The 20,030-nt window shown below is 43.3% G+C and overlaps 2 protein-coding genes across 2 annotated transcripts in view; one reads left to right on the top strand and one right to left on the bottom strand.

Annotated features, from left to right (window-relative positions):
- The window catches only part of RIMOC1 (RAB7A interacting MON1-CCZ1 complex subunit 1), a 144,620-nt gene that overhangs the window by 56,965 nt on the left and 67,625 nt on the right, over positions 1–20,030 (top strand). The gene's annotated exons all lie outside the window — the stretch shown is intronic.
- Positions 1–20,030, bottom strand: part of OXCT1 (3-oxoacid CoA-transferase 1) — a 90,853-nt gene that overhangs the window by 17,503 nt on the left and 53,320 nt on the right. The window contains exons 9-14 of the mRNA XM_056848281.1: positions 12,383–12,490; positions 6,872–6,986; positions 6,667–6,761; positions 6,493–6,541; positions 4,999–5,071; positions 3,301–3,376 (exon numbers count right to left, since the gene is read on the bottom strand). Of these exons, the coding sequence (XP_056704259.1) occupies positions 3,301–3,376; positions 4,999–5,071; positions 6,493–6,541; positions 6,667–6,761; positions 6,872–6,986; positions 12,383–12,490 (516 nt within the window). The remainder of the gene's footprint in view (positions 1–3,300; positions 3,377–4,998; positions 5,072–6,492; positions 6,542–6,666; positions 6,762–6,871; positions 6,987–12,382; positions 12,491–20,030) is intronic.

Raw genomic sequence — 20,030 nt, 5'->3', positions numbered from 1 at the left:
ATAGGGTTAGATCCAGAACAACTTCTAGAAGGATTAAAAAAAGCAAAAAGTGTGGTCCATCAACGCCTTATCGATATCGAGCTACAAACAGAGCATGCCATCTTACCCCCTCTTTACAACCAACTGAAACCTAGCTCGGGTTTGGCTCCAGCTTCATATCTGGTCAATATTTCCAACCCAAACCACAGATGGGCGCTTTCAAGGGCAAGATTTGATGCCTTTCCCTCCTCGCTACTATACGGTAGATTCCATCATACTCCCCGCTCCATGAGACTCTGTCCCTGCTCAAGTGTATCCATAGCGACAGTCTCTCATGTATTATTTCATTGTGTTTGGTATGCCTCTGAAAGAAAGTGGTTAATTGAACCTTTTTTACAGCGATTTAACCTAACCGGAAGCCCCATACATCAATCTGAGGGGCTTTTATTAAGATATTTCTTGGAGGACAAAAATGTGGAGGTCTCACGTGCAGTAGCAAAATTTTTGTTTATTGCATTTACCAAACATAAGGCAATCACAAACGATCTAGGTCCCCCATCGACTGATAGTCACTGAGTCCTTTGATGTACAAACTCTATGTATGGACTCTAACTGTCCTATAGAATGATGGTTATAAATGTTCAGGATACTTGTTGTGGATTTTATATATTCCTTTTAATCTTAAATGTCTCTGTATTTGTATATAACCTGTCTGGTCGTTGACCGTTTTAATAAACTGACTCCCACCTACTGGGATCTGACCACCAAGGACTAGAACCATCATAAAACATCGCCCCTAGTCACAACCTATAAAGCCACCTCAGAAAGGTATCATGGAGCACAGCTCAACAAATCCCAGTTTGCCACAGCACCTAGAAACTTCACTGTGGCACCTAATATTTTCAGCTATGATTCTATTGTTTCTTCTGCTCAGAAAGAGCTCCAAGGAAGCAGGAAGCATTTGAATCCCCACCTCTTTACATGCTGCTTTGTAACTGGCTGTGAGAGAAACCAAGCTTGCGTGTCCCGCTCTTTGCCTGATGCACTGGGATTTCACCTGGGCTGAGCTCAGGGGAGAGGGAAGAATCGGGTTACCAGAAGGACAGGAAGTCCTGGGGTTTGTGAGGGCTGGCAGTGAGGTCATCAGACATGGGGCAAACACGAGTGAAAGTACCGACGCATAAATGACCTAAATAAATAAATTCTAAGTAAATAAATAAATTCTCAGTAAAATTACAAAGGGCTGGATCCCTTAAGAATAAAAAAAAAATGAGTCTGGCTTATCTGAATTATATATTTCACTAAAACCACACACAGCTTCCTCCCCTAAATTCATAATTTTCCTCTCTTTATTTCACAGCAGATTATTATCCTAAGCAGAAAGAAAAAATATGCTCCACTGATCACATTCAAGTTTGTTCAAAGCATCTAACCTCACAAGAAAAGTAAAATACACCTAAGTGTTAGATACCTTCATCTTCCCTTTGATAAAGCCTTGAGAATAATGAGACAGACTATTTTTCCAGGAACCCTAAATTGGCATTAGGTGAAAAGATGTGTGAACTGCTGGCATCAAAACACCACAAGTTGCAGGTTCACAGCGGGAAATGAATCGACTCTGAACTCCAGAGGCACACAACAATAAAAATGAAATTGTTACAAAAGGAAAGCTGTCGGGTGGACTTTGACGCACCTGTTATTACAAATGAAATTGCCCTAGGAAGTTTATTAAATTCCTTCTATCACTTATATTTTTAGGGTTGCACCAATTTGGCTATGAACAGCAGGATCCCTTACTGAAAACGAAAATGCCTGGAAAAAACTCGAGTACGAAGCAAAGACAGCTTTGACTGCTAGCCAGAGGTTTCTGATTCCAAAATGAGAAAGTGGTGAGAAACTCTGTACTAAAAGAGAACTCTCCAAAATTGGGGTAGAGAGGAAGGGGAGAAATGCTTCAAGCACACTGAAAGTTACCGTCTACAAAGTACGCAACAGAAGTTCAGCAACAAGCAGTAATTTTTATTCCAAGTTGAGAACAGACGGAACACTACAATCAACTCTATTTTGCATTCTGTATTTGTAGCATGGTTTTTAGAATGGCAACTCTGATTACTCAGTGAGAATATTTGTTGGTGTAGGTCACTTCGCTCAGATGAGATGACATAAACTGAAGCTGGATTTTAAAAAAAATTAATTACAATACAAATATACAGCTAGCTTTGGGTCCAGTAGCACCTAAGAAACCCTCATCAGAGCACATTGACTTCCTTGATTCCAGTCTCTGCTTCCTGGGATTAATCTGTCCTCCTCAAGTTCTTAGTCCCTAATTCTATCTTCCTTCCCTTGATATTCTTGGACTTGAATCTGCTAAGCAATTTTACAAAAAGACTCTAAGGAAAGACAGAGAAGTACTAGAAGAGTGCTTGAAGCATGTTCCTTTTTCTTAGGGCAAACTTTGCTTCCTCCTGGCTTTACAACAGAGATGGCAGACACCTAAACCAACAGATCAAAGGCTGGATCTGATGTTGTTCTCCTTCCACCATATTGCATGTGAGCTGCTTCCTATCTGCATTTTTAAAAGCAATGCATGCATTTACCTGTGGATTGTCACCTTTGAAAAAAAGAGGGGTTTTGAGATGTACGGAACTGCTGTGTGGAGTAGGAAGGTTTTTGATGACATCATGGGATGGTCAACCAATCGGCACCATGTTTTGCTACCATCTGCTTTAAACCTGTGCAACCTCACCACCCACTACCCCCAGAGAACTCAGCCTGGAAAGGAAAGACAGCCATGTATTTAATATTGTGAAGATACTTCCAGGGCAGCAGCCACTGAACTAACAATGTTATTTCTTGCCTTCTCCCTAAGATCAGCTCTTGTCAAGTTTCTTATATCTACTGTGCTCTGTTCCCTAATAGAATTTCTTAACTGGTAAGGGTCTTAATAACCACACAATTTCAAAGTTGGTCATTTCCCCTGAAAAGAACACAATTTCTTCCTCCAACAATCTACTCTTGCGTAGACCTACCAAGATCAACAAGCCAACTCTGCACTGAATAGGTTTTAGAAGTAGAAGTTTCTTTCTTTGAGAATAATTTGGCTGAATATTTGCTTTAAAACAAACGAACAAACCAACCAGAAAGGTAATTTGGATACTTCCCACTTACCAACTTTTCCTACTTTCTCAGTTCAAGCCTGTTTTCTCAAAGGTATTGGCGGAGGCAAAAATTTCAGTTAAAGTGCATTTTGCAAATATATTTTACACTTTGTTAACTTAAATTAAGTAATAAAAAAAATTAAAATGTTTTCCATCCACTTACAGGAATCATCCAGTTCGCTAGATCGCCGTATTTGGACACCTGCATGGCTCCAAGCATAGTCAGATCAACATGTCCTCTGTTGATAAAAACAACAACAAGAAGGAAATCAGCATATTTGTGATCAGCATCAGGAATTCTGGCACACTTTTATTATTTATTTCTACAAGCTCTCTAAACGGTGAAGAACATCGTTGTCAAGTATAAGTGTATACACGGATGACCTGCACCACTGTCCTAAGCAAGGTAACACCTTCAAAGTCGATCGAAGTCAATAGGCTTAGAAGAGGGTAACTCTGCTTAGGATGGCGCTACAGACCTCCATTCCTAAGAGCATTTACTAGGAAGTAAGACCCACTGAGAAAAACAGGGCTGACTTCCAAATGCATGTATTTGTGTTTGTACTGAGAGGCCTCCAATTCCAATGCACACTTACTTGGCAATAGGTCCCTTTGTTTGGTTTGGTTATCTAAGGACCAAATCAGAAACTCTAAGAGATGCAGAGCTCTGCCTCCTCTGTATCTTTTCACTCTTCCTTGAAATTCTCAATGCATACCAACATCTGCTGTGCACCTCCTCTGCCAGCCACTAACCTGAGGCAGGAGAATGCGAAGCGCGATAAGACCATGTTAAAAATGAGAGACAAAGACAATGCAAACTAGTAGCACCTTCATGACTTACAGTGTCTTAAGTTTGATCTGGTTTTATTCCCAGAAGGTGCCTGCATTTCCAGTAGACTAGCTTATCTCTGTTGTATGTATGGGATTCAACCCAGCAACATTCAGACATGTGTCACTTATGGGTTTATTCTTCCTGTTGTTCCCCTCCCGCAAAGTTGCACGGGGCTCCAAACATAAACCTGAAGCACCGGCACAATCATCGGCTTCCTGAGACACACCAGGTCAGTAATATCACACGCTTGCAACAGCAAGGCACATGCCAAGCTATCCGACACCATAGTGTATAAACAAGCTCTAGATTCCTTCAGGTGGTAGAGGATGTTAAGAGCTCGTAAAACTAGCAAGATTCCTACAGCTTGGGCGGGATTTCATATGAGTAACGTGTTTCTTGCAGTGGGTAACTCCCTGCCCAATGTGAGGGCCCTGCAGTTAGAAGAGGAGGTTAACATTAATCCTCTTTCCTCAGGCATTCCCAGCCCCAAACTGCAATGGGGGGAGCACATTATCCTGACATCCCCCCGCCCCCCAAAAAACTAATATCAGCTTGGAATCCCGGGAAGAGGAGTCAGAATTATAGAGTTGGAAGGGACCACCAGGGTCAACTAGTCCAACCCCCTGCACAATGCAGGAAAGTGTGCCTCCCCCACACACACCCCAGTGACCCCTACTCCATGCCCAGAAGATGGCCAAGATGCCCTCCCTCTCATGATCTGCCTAAGGTCATAGAATCCGTATTGCTGACCGATGGCCATCTAGCCTCTGCTTAAAAACCTCCAGGGAAGGAGAGCACACCACCTCCCTTTCAACGGAAGGAATCTAATTTAGTTCTTCCTCCTCCCATAGCTGCATCAAACAAGGCATTTAGCACAAATCCCATGTGACAAAATTTGACCCTTAGTTGTCTACCCTGTTCACATAAAGCCAAGGATTGCATAAAACAACCGTTAGATCCAACGAGTTGACATTTGACAGCAGACTCGTACTCTTAATACTGAGCAAAATTAAGTCACTTGTTACATACCCTCTAATCATTGCAAAAGATTCGTCACTAGAGAAGTAGGAAGCTCCTGGGATTACGGTGACTGTCTCTTTTCCTGTAGAAGAAATAGTATGCTGTATTTATGATGGCCAAGTGAGGAGACCCCTTTTGTTTATTCTATCAGCCTACTTAAAAGCTTTGTAGAAACACCTCCTTTATTTAGAAGAGACAATGCCAATATACAAACATTTCTCTTGCAAATCCTGTCAACTTTAAGTGAACTACAACAGAGAAAAGGTTTGAGAGAAGAGATCCCCCCCCTTTCCCATGATGGTGATTCAGGCTGGATGGCATATTGGACTTCAGCTAGGGAGGTCAGGATATGACTCCATACTAAGACATGAGAGCCAATGGGGTGCAGTGTTGGACTAGGAATCTGGGAAGCTCAGGTTTGAATCCCCATTCTGCCATGGAAGCTTACTGGGTGACCTTGGGCCAGTCAACCACTCTCAGCCTAACCTGCCTCATAGGGATGTTGTGAGGATAAAATGGAAGAGAGGAAAAAGACATGGGCTGCTTTGGCTCCCCACTGGGGAGAAAGTTGGAGCACAACTGAAGTAAATGGCAGAGTGGGGATTCGAACCAGAGCCTCCCAGATCCTTTGTATCTTCAGGATCGCCTCTCCTGGTATACCCCCAAAGATCTCTACGGTCATCTAATAATAATCTACTGGTGGTCCCTGGCCCTAAGACTGTGCAGCTGTCCTCGACCTGGTGGAATGCTCTGCCTGGTGACATCAGGGCCCTGGAGGACCTTAAAGAGTTCCGCAGGGGCTGCAAAACAGAGCTCTTCCGCCAGGCATATAGTTGAGGGCAGCTGCGGGTATTAGATCTTCCCTACCCCCTCTCCTATCCAGGCTATATACTATATCAACTGAGAGGGTGGCCTGCCGCCTACCTCGGTCAATATGATTTATTGGAATGTAGTTGCCATCTGAAATTCTTGAGGTTTATTTTAAATTAGGATTTTACAGTTTTAAATTCAGAAATTAATTTTTGATCTTATTGTTTTAATATTGTTGATGTTAACCGCCCTGAGCCTGGCTTTGGCTGGAGAGGGTGGGCTACAAACCGCAAAAAAATTTAATTAAATAAATGAAGTCCACTGGAAGACCTTGGACACTCATTTCTCTTAGCCTAACCCACCTCATGGTACTATGAGGACACAGTGGAAAAATATGTATATTACTATACGTTTTTTAAAGATAGGACAAATCTTCATTTATTAGGGAGAAGGGCTGTGGCTCAGTGGTAGAGCCCCTGCTTGGCATGCAGAAGGCCCCAGGTTCAATCTCCGGCATCTCCAGTTAAAGGGACTAGGCAAGTAGGTCATGTGAAAGACCTCTGCCTGAGACCCTGGACAGCCGCTGCTGATCTGAGCAGATAATACTGACTTTGATGGACCAAGGGTCTGATTCAGTATAAAGCAGCTTCATGTGATAGGATATAAATGGTATTGACAGACAGAGAGGTGTACCTGCATTGATAAGATCAGGATCAACTTCATCTTGTAGTGGATAAGGCCCCTAGTTTTAAAACAAACAAACAAAAAACACACAGTCTTGTAGCAACTTTCCAATCAAATATTTTGCCAGCAGCTCTCATATATGACTCCGTTTTTTCATGGGCTTCCATCACAGCTTATTCTTACCAAACCGAGTACTCCATTTTCACTTTGCAGGTGAACCGTTATGTCTGGACTAATGAAGTTGCTGGCAAGAAGTGGGATTCCAATGCCCAGGTTAGCTGGAGACGAATTAGTCAAGGTCCAACTCAAGCCAAAGAGCCTCAAAACTCTTCTCATTTATGCCTTCAAAAAAACCAGCTCAAATAATTCAGTCATGGAGAAAGGATACCGTACATGCCATCCTCAAATTCCAGAGCTGCTCGCCTGATGATCCTCTCTCTGACGTTGTCTCCGGCTTTCTTTTGCTTGCTTTGGGAGTCATCGGCTTTTCGAAGGGACAGCCGCTAACAAGTAGACAGAGCCACAATGGAGGTTTTAAGGACAGGTATCTTTTGTAGCTCTTATGTGAACTGACATTAGAAGAAGAAGAGCTGGTTTTTATACCCCGCTTTTCTCTACCTTCAAGGAGTCTTAAACAGGCTTACAATCGCCTTTCCTCCCCCCTTCCCCCACAACAGGCACCTTGTGTTGTAGTTGGGGCTGAGAGAGTTCGGACAGAACTGTGACTGGCCCAAGGTTACCCAGCTGGCTTCATGTGTATGAGTGGGAAAAGAAACCCAATTCACCAGATTAGAGTCCGCTGCTCATGGGGAGAAACGGGGAATCAAACCCAGTTCACCAGGTTAGAGTCCACTGCTCATGGGGAGAAATGGGGAATCAAACCCAGTTCACCAGGTTAGAGTCCGCCGCTCATGTGGAGAAATGGGGAATCAAACCCGGTTCACCAGATTAGAGTCTGCCACTCATGTGGAGGAGCGGGGAATCAAACCCGGGTCTCCACCGCTCTTAACCGCTACACCATGCTGGCAGAAAGGCAGAGCCCCTCAGGCATTTTAGAACAATTAAAAAATATTTTATTATTAATAATGATAATAATAATAATAATTTTAAAAGTATTTATACCATTGGGGCGTTTGACATATTCCCCATACATTATCTTATCGTAACCCTTAGAAAACAACCTTGTACGGTAGGTCATCATTGTCCCCAGACTGTAGCTGGTGGGGAGGAGGGCACTCTGGCTGAAATAACAGAGCTCTGCGTTTTCTCTTTCTTTCTGCCCTGTTTCGGTTGGAATTAATTAATACAGTAGTAGTGGAGTCGGTTGATAAAAGGTATTTGTTTTAATATAATCCTTTAGGTGGTTACGGAAGGTTGCTCCCCTGTGCCAGGAGTCCATCAAATATGTAATATATCGCTGACCGAGGTGTTCCGCCAGGCCTATGGCTGAGGGCAGCTACGGTTTTTCCATCAGAGCTGGCCTCCCTACTTCTCCCCCTCCCGTTTTTCTATTGTTTACCATCTAAGCGGGGGAGCCAAGCTGTTCCCCCCCCCCGAGTTGGCCCAGCACCTGTGCGCCAAAATTTAAATGCCATCTGTCCTGATTTTAAATTGTTTTAATTGAGAATTGTTGTTTTAGTTAATGTTGTACAGACTGAATGTTTTATTGTATTTTACCAATACTATTGCTGTTGTTACCCGCCCTGAGCCCAGCCTTGGCCGGGATAAAGGGCGAGATATAAATCTACGAAATAAATAAATGAATGCTCAAACAGTCAAAACTACACCAGATGGGTTTACAAGGGGATTAGACGGATTCCATGAGGATGGTTCATCAATAGCTACTAACCACAGCGACTAAAAGGAACCTCCATATTCAGAGGCAGTAAATCTTTGAGTGCCAGTGCCAAGAGGCAACATCAGGGGACGGCCAGGAGGTGTTTTTTTTTTTTTTAATGATGTTTTAATGGAATCAGGATATTCTTAAGCAGCAGAACCATCACAAGGACCGCAGATGGAAAGCCACCAAGTGTTGCTCTAGATTGCCACCTACTGGCCCGGCTTTGCACAGTCCTTGAATCAGAAACCCATACTTCATTGTCCGCAAGCAGTTTCCCAGGAAACCTTCTTGAATTCAATCCTAGAAGTGAAACAATGGATGGCAATAGTACCAGAAAGGTACGATCTCTTCAAGGTTCATGGCGACAATGAGTGGGGGGAGGGGAGAAGCTGGGGGTCATCCTATTCAGAATAGGCGCTTGTTATTCTTTTAAAAAAAGAAATTCAATACCGTCTGCTGAATTTGCTTTTCAGGAGATAGTTCCTACGCTGGAAAAACACCTACATGGATTTGCAGGAAGGGAGGGTGCAAGCTGCCAACATGCTGCAGCTGCAGCCAGCATGGTGTAGTGGTTAAGAGCGGTGGCTTGGAACGGTGGACTCTGATCTGGAGAACCGGGTTTGATTCCCCATTCCTCCACATGAGCAGAAGGCTAATCTGGGTTGGTTTCCCTACTCCTACACTTGAAGCCTGCTGGGTGACCTTGGGCTAGTCACACTCTCTCAGCCCCACCTACCTCACAGGGAGTCTGTGGTGGGAAGGGGAAGGGAAGGTGATTGTAAGCCGGTTTGATTCTTCCTTAAGTGGTGGAGAAATTCGGCAAAGTGCTTTCATTACAGCTAACACGGAAACTTTGGATTTAAGTGGATGTTGCCTTGATGTCAAGCACTTTTAAAAATCCATCGGAATACGTCCCCCAATACTATTTGAATGTTACAATGCTATATTTGAATCTGAGATCCGTGGCTTTTATTTGGTGAGACAGATTTCCAACAGAGCTTGGAGAGGGAAATTAAGCCTCTTCCCATCCCTCTCCAGCCGTGCAAAAAAAGCTAGACAAAGAAGCCAAAACCATCCCTGCAAGCTTATTAGAATATATTAAGGTTCACGGATGGGGCTGTGACTTGCAGCGATATCTGAGCTCCTATCCTTCTTGCTTTATTTAATTTTTATGAAGTAACATATTTTGTTGCTCATTTTTTGGAGACTGCAGAGAAGAGACGAAGGGAGGTGTTTTTAGAGATGGGTCTTATTTAGGTTTTATGGTTTTATTGTTCAAGACCTCGATCTAAGAACAGGGGTAAAGAAAAGAAAGAAAGCTTTATGAAGTAACTTCAGAAATCAAGACAGAAATTAGGTTTCTCCTCGGCCTTTTTTGCTCCCGTTATGCCAAGCTATGTACAGGACTTTAATTACCGCTCTCCTAATGGTATAAAAGCAATGTGCCTTCTTTTTTTCAAGCACTACCTGAATTGACTTTATACTGGAATTCCTCGCCCAGCACTCGAGTGGGAACTGCATTATAGCCGACACAATTTACGCTTGAAAATGCAATCAAAGCCTCCTAGGCAGATGCTGCCTTTACAGGCTTCTCTCCATGACAGTCAATAGAGGAGCCCGCAATTTTCCTTTGCCGTTCACAATCTGACAGGACTGATCCTTAGCAGGATTACAAAACTCAGCAGACCAGATAAATCCCTGCTGTAACTTTGGTCTAGAATACGTTTTTTTAAAAAAAAAACCTTGGGGGGGGGGGGGAAATGAGACTGCAAAACACAGGCACACAGAAACAGGGCAGAAAGAAAGAGAAAATGCAGAGCATGGGTGTACGATGAAGGTGAACTCCTGAGGACCTAGATCAACCCTCCTGATCCAAAAGAAGCAACAGGAGTAACATTTGAATACTAGGCCATACATAAGAATTGTGAATAATTTTAGCAGAATTGAAAAGAATCGTCAAATGCACTGAAGGAGTGCTCACTGGCTAAAACCCCAAGTGTATATTTTAGGGATCCGTATCTAATCATGGGCACATAGAAAGCGAACCAAGTTCTCCTGCACTCATGCAGAGAAACAGATTCAGATTTATTAATACGGCAAAGCCATTAAAATATTCATATCAATTACAAGATAGAATTAAAAGATACAGTATCTAAAACTATGGAATATATGATTCTTAAATAGATTGAACAAATTACTATTAGCTAAAAACCTCCGATTAATATAACATTCTCTGTTTTAGGTTAAATTGCCGCGCCCCCGATTTGTCTGATGGATCTTGAATATTGCAGCACAGAATTTAGCTACTTGTTTCGTCATCTGGGCTGACCCTTCTCATAGGAGATTCCTCAACCTCCCTTCCTCAGAGCTGTCCTTTGTTAGATTAAGGAGAGGGGAAATTAGCTTGAATCTTGCTTCCTCATAGAAAGAGCATCTAGGAAAACGTGTGCAATAGACTCGACTTCACCCGACTTACAGGGACACCCCCATTCTCATCTTGATAACCTCTTGAATCTGGCCATGCAGAGAAATAGTCATGTGGATGAGGCACTGAAGTGCGGAAGGAAAAGGGTGAAATTGTTCTCTCCACACATTTCCGTCAACAGAACTGCACTTGCAGAAATCACAGAAGGAGCTATTTCATTCCCTCCCTTCTCCCCCCACCCTTCCCGGCAGAAGCACGACCCAGTGTGGCTAATCCTCTGTGTGGATCCAGCAACCCAAGGAATGATCTTTCCGGGGCTCAGAAGAGGTTGCCAGAACAAAGAGGAACGTAAGGAAGTCACCATTCTGTGTACAAATGGTTTGACAGAGATGAGTGCCTACAAATGGTCAAAACTCCATTAAGTGGCATAAAAAGTAAATATTAAGGTTCAAAAACCATTTGCCCACTTGTAACAAAGACCTTCCTTGAATTAGCTTTCTTCAACACCATTTTCAAGGCAGGTGGCTTAGCAGAGGGGAAAGATGATAAAACAGGAAAACTACTTGTAAAGGGGACGGAGCATAGAACTAAAAGAACTGAGGCTAGGGTTGCCAACCTCCAGGTACTAGCTGGAGTTCTCCTGCTATTACAACTGATCTCCAGCCGATAGAGATCAGTTCACCTGGAAAAAATGACCGCTTTGGCAACTGGACTCTATGGCATTGAAGTCCCTCCCCTCTCCAAACCCTGCCCTCCTCAGGCTCAGCCCCAAAAACCTCCTGCCGGTGGCGAAGAGGGACCTGGCAACCCTAACTGAGGCTCCTGATGCAGCCAAGACAGGGTCCCTTTGGGAAAGAAAGAGTAAGCAATGAGTTAGCTCACACCTATCCACGGAAACTGAAGTTAGTATAGTGTAATGGTTAGTGCTTGACTAGAATCAAGTGCTTGACTAGAATCAAGGCAACCCCACTAGGGTTGCCAGCTCCCAGGTGGTAGCTGGAGATCTCCCACTATTACAACCGATCTCCAAGCAACAGAGGTCGGTTCATCTGGAGAAAATGGCTGCTCTGGAAAGTGGACTCAATGGCATTATACCCTACTGAAGTCCCTCCCCTCCTTAAACTCCATCGCTTCATGCTCCACCCCCAAAATCTACAGGTATTTTCCAGCCTGGAGCTGGCAACCCTAAACCCCACGCTGCCCTGAATCTCCTGGGTGACTTGGGCCAATCTCCATGTCTCAGCCTCATCTACCTCACAAGGTTGTTAAGATATGTTTTGGGAGGGAGGATGCCCAAAGACTGCAGTAAAATCTCTCTTGGGGAGGGGCTGTGGCTCAATGGTACAGCATCTGCTTGGCATGCAGAAGGTCCCAGGTTCAATCCCAGCATCTCTAGTTATAGGGACCAGGCAAGTAGGTGATGTGAAAGATCTCTGCCTGAGACCCTGGAGAGGCACTGCCGGTCTGTGTAGACAATACTGACTTTGATGGCTCAAGGGTTTGATTCAGTATAAGGCAGCTTCATGTGTTCAGTTTTTTCCTACACTGTGGCCAATCGCTGGGTAACCCTGCAAATTTATAGGGTAACACTGTAAAGTCAAAAATCACAAGATGGCCAAAACGTTAAACCTTACCTCAATTCTTTTTTCATACTTTTCCCCTTTGATGATGCGATGAACATAAATCTTGGGGACGTGAATATCTTCTGGAGCAAATGTTCCTACATCAACAATTTCTTCCACCTAGTACGGGGGGGGGGGGGGGACGGGACAAAAACAGAAACAGTTTGTGTTATTGCCGAGAGTTAGAAGATGGCAATACATTGGTACCTTCTGCTTCTAAGGGAGTGCATCAGTAAGCCACTTTAACTCTGAGCCATATCTAGAGCAGAATCCTTCCCCAACCCCCACCTCATTCACCCAGTCTAGGCAACAATCTCCTTTGGCTGGAAATCCTATATACATCAATCCCCGGCAACTTCAGTTAAAGGGACTAGGCAAGTAGGTGATGTGAAAGACCTCCGCCTGAAACTCTGGAAAGTCGCTGCCGTTCTGAGTAGACAATACTGACTTTGATGGACCAAGGGTCTGATTCAGTATAAGGCAGCTTCATGTGTTTGTATAAGTAAATGTTACTGGTTCAAAGGTCTTATTTCTAACTAAGGAAGCTTCAAAATTATAGTGTTAAATGAGATTTTTTTATGAAATGGAGTAATTAGAAGACAGTTTTTGGTATGTCTCTTCTGACATCAGCAGGTTCAGGATAATGATAATAATTTTAGTGCACCAGATTAGTGTTGAAAAATAAATTCAATAGTTCCCTTCTTTTACCAATTGTTTTGTAGTTGCCTCCTGTCAATTCTACTATTACCTCTGCCTCTCCCTTGCCTCTTTCTCGGTCCAGTATATTTTAAGATATTGCCTATCTGCAACAAAACTTTCCTCTAGTTCTGAAGAACAGCTATAGCCATTAAATTCAACAGACAGAGGGAGTCACTGGATGTAGGATAATGAAGTAGATTTTTAAAGACTTGAGTCATACAATGTCATATTATTCAAAATTCCAGAGAAAAACCTACTGCCTACTCTCCAATTACCAGAAAGAGATCAAAAGTGAACACTGTTGTTTAGCAAGGCATGGTTTAAATATTAATTTTATGGGTTTGAGAGACATTTACTACTGCAATGTAAGATAATCTGGAAATGATGCTACTCATTGTTTCCCTGTTATTTCAAATTATTTCTTGAATCTCCCCACAAAGATTAGGAAAAACTGTAAACAGATCCTCCTTCTATGATAAAGTATGGAGGTGGGGAAATCACTGGCAAAACGTAGACAGCCTTCAAAATTAATTTTTCAAATTAAGAAGAAGAAGAAGAGTTGGGTTTTATACCCCACTTTTCTGTAACTTTTAAGGAGACTCAAACCAACTTACAATTTCCTTCCCTTTCTCTCCCCACACCAGACACCTTGTGAGATAGGTGGGGCTGAGAGAGTTCTGAGAGAACTGTGGCTAGCCCAAGGTCACCCAGCAGGCTTCATGTGGAGGAGAGGGGAAACCAACCCAGTTCACCAGATTAGAGTCCGCCACTGATGTGGAGGAGCGGAGAATCAAACCTGGCTCTCTAGATTAGAGTCCACCGCTCTTAACCACTACACCACGCTGGTGTATTTTAAATGTTCTTAAAACTGACCATACAAAATTCCTGACTTTTTTTAATATGAAGTGACTTTTAGACTGCCTGTCTCCAGAAGATTCAAAGTCACTTATAAATATATAAAATATCATAATGATAACCTCACATGAAAACAAATAAAATCCTGTCTTTCTTTTCTTTTACCTTCCCGTACTCCTAGAGTCACAGCTGACACGCACACCCAATGGTGGAAAGACATGCACATTTTTCATCCTAAACTAGTGCTACAAGAAAGCTGTTTAGCTGCCCTGTCTTTTCAGTTTATTTGAGGATCATTCATTCAAAGCGCACGGGGGTCAGCCACACCCCACTTAAGGTAAGGGACAATTGGGTGGGAATAAAATACTATCCATCCAAAGTACTGGGTCCTACATGAACTCAGAAGGCAATCACCACACTATAGCAGATCCAAAAACCTATTCTATGTCCCAGTATCTAACAGCCTAGTGAGCATCAACATGGCATGTCTTAAAAGGAAAAAAAAGAATTCAAGAAACCAAACAGTCCTCACTATATATTGCAAAGAACAAAGGAGGGTTATTTTTATACTTGGCAAAAAATGCAGATATAAAATGTTGGCTTGATTAAATTTATGCTTTTTAATGCTATGAATCAATTCAGGCCATCCCAGAAAGTACAAAGACAGCCTGAAGGATGAAAGATGTTGCATTTGTTTATTGTTTTAATCGTTTTGGACAAGTTATCATTTCCGGGACTGGCTCTAGAATCAACAAACACAAAACACAATAATTCAGGAACTTTTCACTCATTCTGTTGAAATCTAATCCAAGAGTCGAATCCACCCAGAAGTTCTCATAGATAAGCCCTCCAAAATAAATAGGAACATGGATTATGCCATGAGGTATTGTAAGCCATACACATGCATGACCAGATACCTCCAGGATTATTTCTCTGCTTGTTTTTAAAGAAAACATGCCCCAGTGAAGCAGGGATGAAAAGGGGTACTTACTTATTTAAACATGGACATCCTGTCTTCCCTCGTGCCACCAAAAGGGGCCCAGGACAGCTTGCATATAATATGCATCAGCATAACGGGAATCAAAAACAAAGTCCAACCACACCTAACTATTCCGACACAGATCTTAGGATACTGATTTAAGATGCACACCAACAAAACACCTAAGGAAGACCCTCAGAAATCAAAAGATGGCGTAAAAACCTTCCAGCGACCTGGAAGAAAGACTCCCAAGCCCACCCACACATGGTTACTACTCTATGTATCAGCTCACAAATCTGCCTCTTATCAAGACATTGCTGGGGAAGAAGCCTCAAACCTCTTGCAGTGGCCACTGGTCCTCAAGTTTCCGGTAGCCATAACTCAATCTCGGCCTTCCAACTATGTGCTCAGCTTTGCTTTGTTTTTTTTATCAGAGAAGAACAAGAACTTCTTGGCCTGACTTGAATTCCTTGCAACAGGCAAGGAGAAGGCTGAAAGGGGAATCGCAAGTTGTTCTCCTGACCAACAGTCACTACAACTACTGGGAGATTTTTATTTTTTTTACCTTACATGACAAATGTATGAACTGAAACTATGTGACCCTTTTCCAATCGTTCATATATTTACTTGAGACATGCCCTGCTTCTGTTCCCAACACCTATCTCTTGCTTTTCTTCCTTGAAGCAAAGTAAATTTTACAAAGCAAAGCGTATAAACAATTATGCAAAATAGAAAATAGCATGCCCTATAGTTAAGAGCAGCCGCAGGTATCATCTTTGCTGGCGTACTTACCCCCTTCCTTCTATGGGTGAAAATGCATGGTCGCTTTATCCTCCTTTAATCCCTGTTTTAGCCAGGATCGAACGCACATTAGGCGAAACGCCTGCGTTCGATCCTGGCTGAATCCTGGCTGAAACAGGGATTAAAAGAGGATAAAGTGACCATGCGTTTTCACCCTATGTTATGTTGTATGTCAACTTGAGGGGGCAACCTGCTGCTTATCTCAGGCAATACTAGTGTAATTTGGTGCCATCTTGAGTTTCGAGTTTGAGGGTATTTTTAATTAGGATTTTACTGCTTTAAATTAAGAATTTATTAATGTTATTGTTTACTATTATCAGTGTATTTTAAATGATGTTACCCGCCCTGAGCCTGGCCTTGGCCAGGGAGGGAGGGCTATAAGTCGCAAAATAAATATAAATAAATAAAACAAATGTTGCTGAATCCCTATTCTAGATAAAGTGCAGAACGCCCATAAGTAGGGTTGCCAGGTCCCTCTTCGCCACCGGTGGAAGGTTTTTGGGGTGGAGCCTGAGGAGGGTGGGGTTTGGGGAGGGGAGGGACTTCAATGCCATAGAGTCCAATGGCCAAAGCGGCCATTTTCTCCAGGCGAACTGATCTCTATCAGCTGGAGATCAGTTGTAATAGCAGAAGATCTCCAGCTAGTACCTGGAAATTGGCAACCCTACCCATAAGCTAGCCATTATACAAGGCCTGCCAAAACGCATCTTTTCAAAAGTGGTTGCCCGCGTGAATTTATAACAAAAACTCATCTTAAAAATGGAACCTCTGTGGCTCAAGATGCACATTTCTAAATAATACTTGAAGTATACCCGTTTCCCCCACAGGGAAACTCAAAACGGTTTTAAGAAGCTCAGCAAAAAACCCAAGAAATCTACAGATTTCCAATTCTGACAGATGAAGAACGCCAAGCCTCTTTTCATCCTGTCTTTAAGTTTGCAGAATGACAGTAGGAACACAGCCCAAAGCCACAGCATCAACAACAACAAAAAGTCAAGCTGTTTCTGTTCTAGATTTCCCATCGCTACAGACCATAATTCCCCGCTTCCATAATGAGCCTTACATTTTGAAAAGGAAAGGGAACTAGTGCTCTGAAAGAGTAGAAAGGCAGATTTTCTCAGCCAATGCTCGGAAGAACAACATGGCATCGTGACCAAACGGCTACGTGAGCCTCTGCAGTCTGATCAGCCTGGACAGCCTTAGTTCAAATCCTTGCTCAAGGCAGGATAGCAAGGAAGATCCCTCTCTTATAGTATATTGTTATTATTATTTTGTATTATTAATTCTCACCTCATTTCAGTACATGCAAGTTCATAGTTTAAACCTGCATGAGGCTTTTTCAGCAGTAAACCTATAAAATGTGAAGTGAAAAAGGGTATTTCTAGACACACAAATGCACCAGGAAACCACAGCCAAATAGGACTCCCTAGCACAGGGGTCGGCAAACTCATTAGGCAAAAGAGCCAAATATCAACAGTACAACGATTGAGATTTCTTTTGAGAGCCACATTTCTTAAACAAACTATATAGGTAGGTACACTGTTTATTAACTTAATAAACTTTGATTAAAGTTTTAAGTCTTTATTAAACTATAGGTACACTGAATAAAACTTGATATCATACTTAATAGTGATCTTATTTATTGATAAAAATTAAATTGTAAGTCCCTGCCATTTCCCCCTCCCCGTCAGGAGTCCTCGTCTGGAGGCCTGGTCTACCGCCATAAAAGCTTATTGGTAGACCTGGCTTCTGGCTGAGTCCCACTGGGAGGCCAGGTATACCCACTGGCTTTCTTGGCAGTAGACCTGGATTCCCAATGGGACTCAGCCGGAGGCCAGGTCTACCAAGGAAGCCCGCCCCACCCAACAGCTGATAGGCGGGCGGGGGGGGCAGGAACCGCCGAGCCGCCCGCCCAGCAATCGCGCGGCTAGAGGGGAGGGGAGGCTTTAGCCTCCCAACCATTGAGGGCAAGGGAAAGGGGGACCTGGTCATTCTCCACGGCGGGGAGGGGGAGAGACAGCGCGCCCGCTCACCTGCTCTCTCGCGCTCGCTCTCTCTCGCGCTCGCTCTCTCTCAGGTGCGCCGGCTCCACAGCCCGGCGAGCGGGCGCGAGAGCAGGGGCTCCGAACCAAGTTTGGAGAGCCACACTCAACGGGCCAAAGAGCCGCATGCGGCTCAGGAGCTGCAGTTTGCAGACCCCTGCCCTAGCACATAAAAACCCCTGGATGTTTACAAACACACATTTTGAAGTGTTCACTACTGCCAACACTAGTGCATATAAACACGCCCCCACATAAAGTGTGAACTGGCCTAACTTCACTGCTCAACAAGGGCTTGAACTGAAGTTCAAGACTTATCACCCCATTTGCTACAATTTGAGTAATTATTACTCACTATAGACTTAAGCCAGCAGTTACTAAAGAGAAGCAATTAAAAGCGATCAGCAAAACTCACCATGCATATGCCAATCTTTCTAACATGCAGTCCGCCTTTGGCTATAAATATTTGCCAGGCACTTTTAAGTGTAAGGGTCAGATAGCTTGAGAATTTGGAAAAGCCATGACAGCGCCACAACATCTTTCTCTTGGTAAATAGCAGCTGTTGGGGGGGGGGGGACATCTAGTGTTAGGGCCTTGGGGTGGAGATGGGGAGTTTAAGTTCTTCCTCCTTTTGTTCCATCAGAGCTGCAAACAACTCTCCAGGGGGGGAGCACTTGTGGTCACAAGGTAACCCTCCCCCTCTTCTCTTGATGCAGCACCCCTAATGTAAGGGGGGGGGGGGCTTACAGTTCCTTACCAATTCACAGTGGGTAGCCGTGTTAGTCTGTTTGCAGTAGTCAAAAAGGGCAAGAGTCCAGTAGCACCTTAAAGACTAACAAAAATATTTTCTGGTAGGGTATGAGCTTTCGTGAGCCACAGCTCACTTCTTCAGATACAGCTAGAATGTGAATCCATCGGATTCACGAAAGCTCATACCCTACCAGAAAATATTTTTGTTAGTCTTTAAGGTGCTACTGGACTCTTGCCCTTTTTGAGTTCCTTACCAAGAAAAAGAAACATTGGACATCCATCTACAGATCTGCCGGCATGTGATCTGCCTTGATTCAAACCTTTATACGTTTTCTTCCTCCAGAGAAACTCATGTCAGCTTAAAGCAGGGGTGCCAAACATAAGGCCCGAGGGCCAGATCCAGCCCCTTGAGAGCTCTTATCCGGCCCGCTAACCAGCCGAGGCAGCCACCCCCTCACACACACTCTTGATCTGGGCTGACGAGGCAAGGCCTGGCCCGGCCAAGTGACATTTATGTCATATCTGGGTCTTCATAACAATTGAGCTCAACACCCTTGGCTTAATGCATTGGTAGATTCTTTTTTTTTTTAATTAGAGGACCAGATGCCATGTAAACATGCATCTTAAAATAAAACCTCTATACCTGAATACTCAGAAATCCAGATGGCTTGTGATCTTAATTCAGATCATTAAAAAAAAAAAGCACTTACAGATTAAGCAAAGAAAATATCCCTTTCCCCCCAATATTGCACAGAAATAATTTCAGGGTTTGGCGAAAACTTTAACCAGAAGGGGACCCAACTCGCAATGCCTTTTAAACTATTTTAGAACTGAACCTGAGTTGAATCTATAGCGCATGACACCATACGGATTAGCATACATACATGTGGGTAGGCAGGTTAGTAAAATGTTGAGGAGGGTCTTCCTAACATTGAAGCTTTATTGTCAAAGATGCTTTTATTTTAAGCAAATGCCTCAAAATGTACACAGTGTAGCTGGAGACAACCGTTCGGGGGCACTCCCAACAGAAAAGCACGCTACTGTGAGAAAACCTCAGCCCATTTGTAAGCTTGGGATGGCTTGGAAAGAGGTCTACAACACAGGGACAAGATGTTTGTGGGTGACGATTGCTGCAGCCAAGAGCTCCTAACAGTTCAGTTCTGGTTTGGGAAATGTCTTTCTCAAGCTCTTGGGGATCTGGCTGGGTGGGATTGGAACATGAACACTCCTGAGAACTGAACCCTGCAAGAACTTTTTACGAAAAAATATTTTCTTATTGAAAAAACTACTGGGATGATAGAACGGAAGCGGCGTTTGTTATTAATCGTGTGTTCAGAAGCAACACTGTTTCTCAGCATCTTGCTCCTAACAATAAAACAAGGCCACCATTTCAGATGACTAATGGAACCCATTCATTTCTGTACCCACAGTGCGATGAAGTCCAATCCACCTGTGATAGTGGAAAGATAATGGAGCAGGAGTGCGGTAACTAAGCAACCACAGACACAGCGTAGGGTTTTTTAAATTACATTTAATT

This window comes from Euleptes europaea, chromosome 4, assembly GCF_029931775.1.
Source record: "Euleptes europaea isolate rEulEur1 chromosome 4, rEulEur1.hap1, whole genome shotgun sequence".
In the NCBI taxonomy this organism is placed as follows: Eukaryota; Metazoa; Chordata; class Lepidosauria; order Squamata; family Sphaerodactylidae; genus Euleptes; species Euleptes europaea.
Note: the sequence above shows the minus strand (reverse complement) of the source record. Positions and strands in the feature narration are given on the sequence as shown.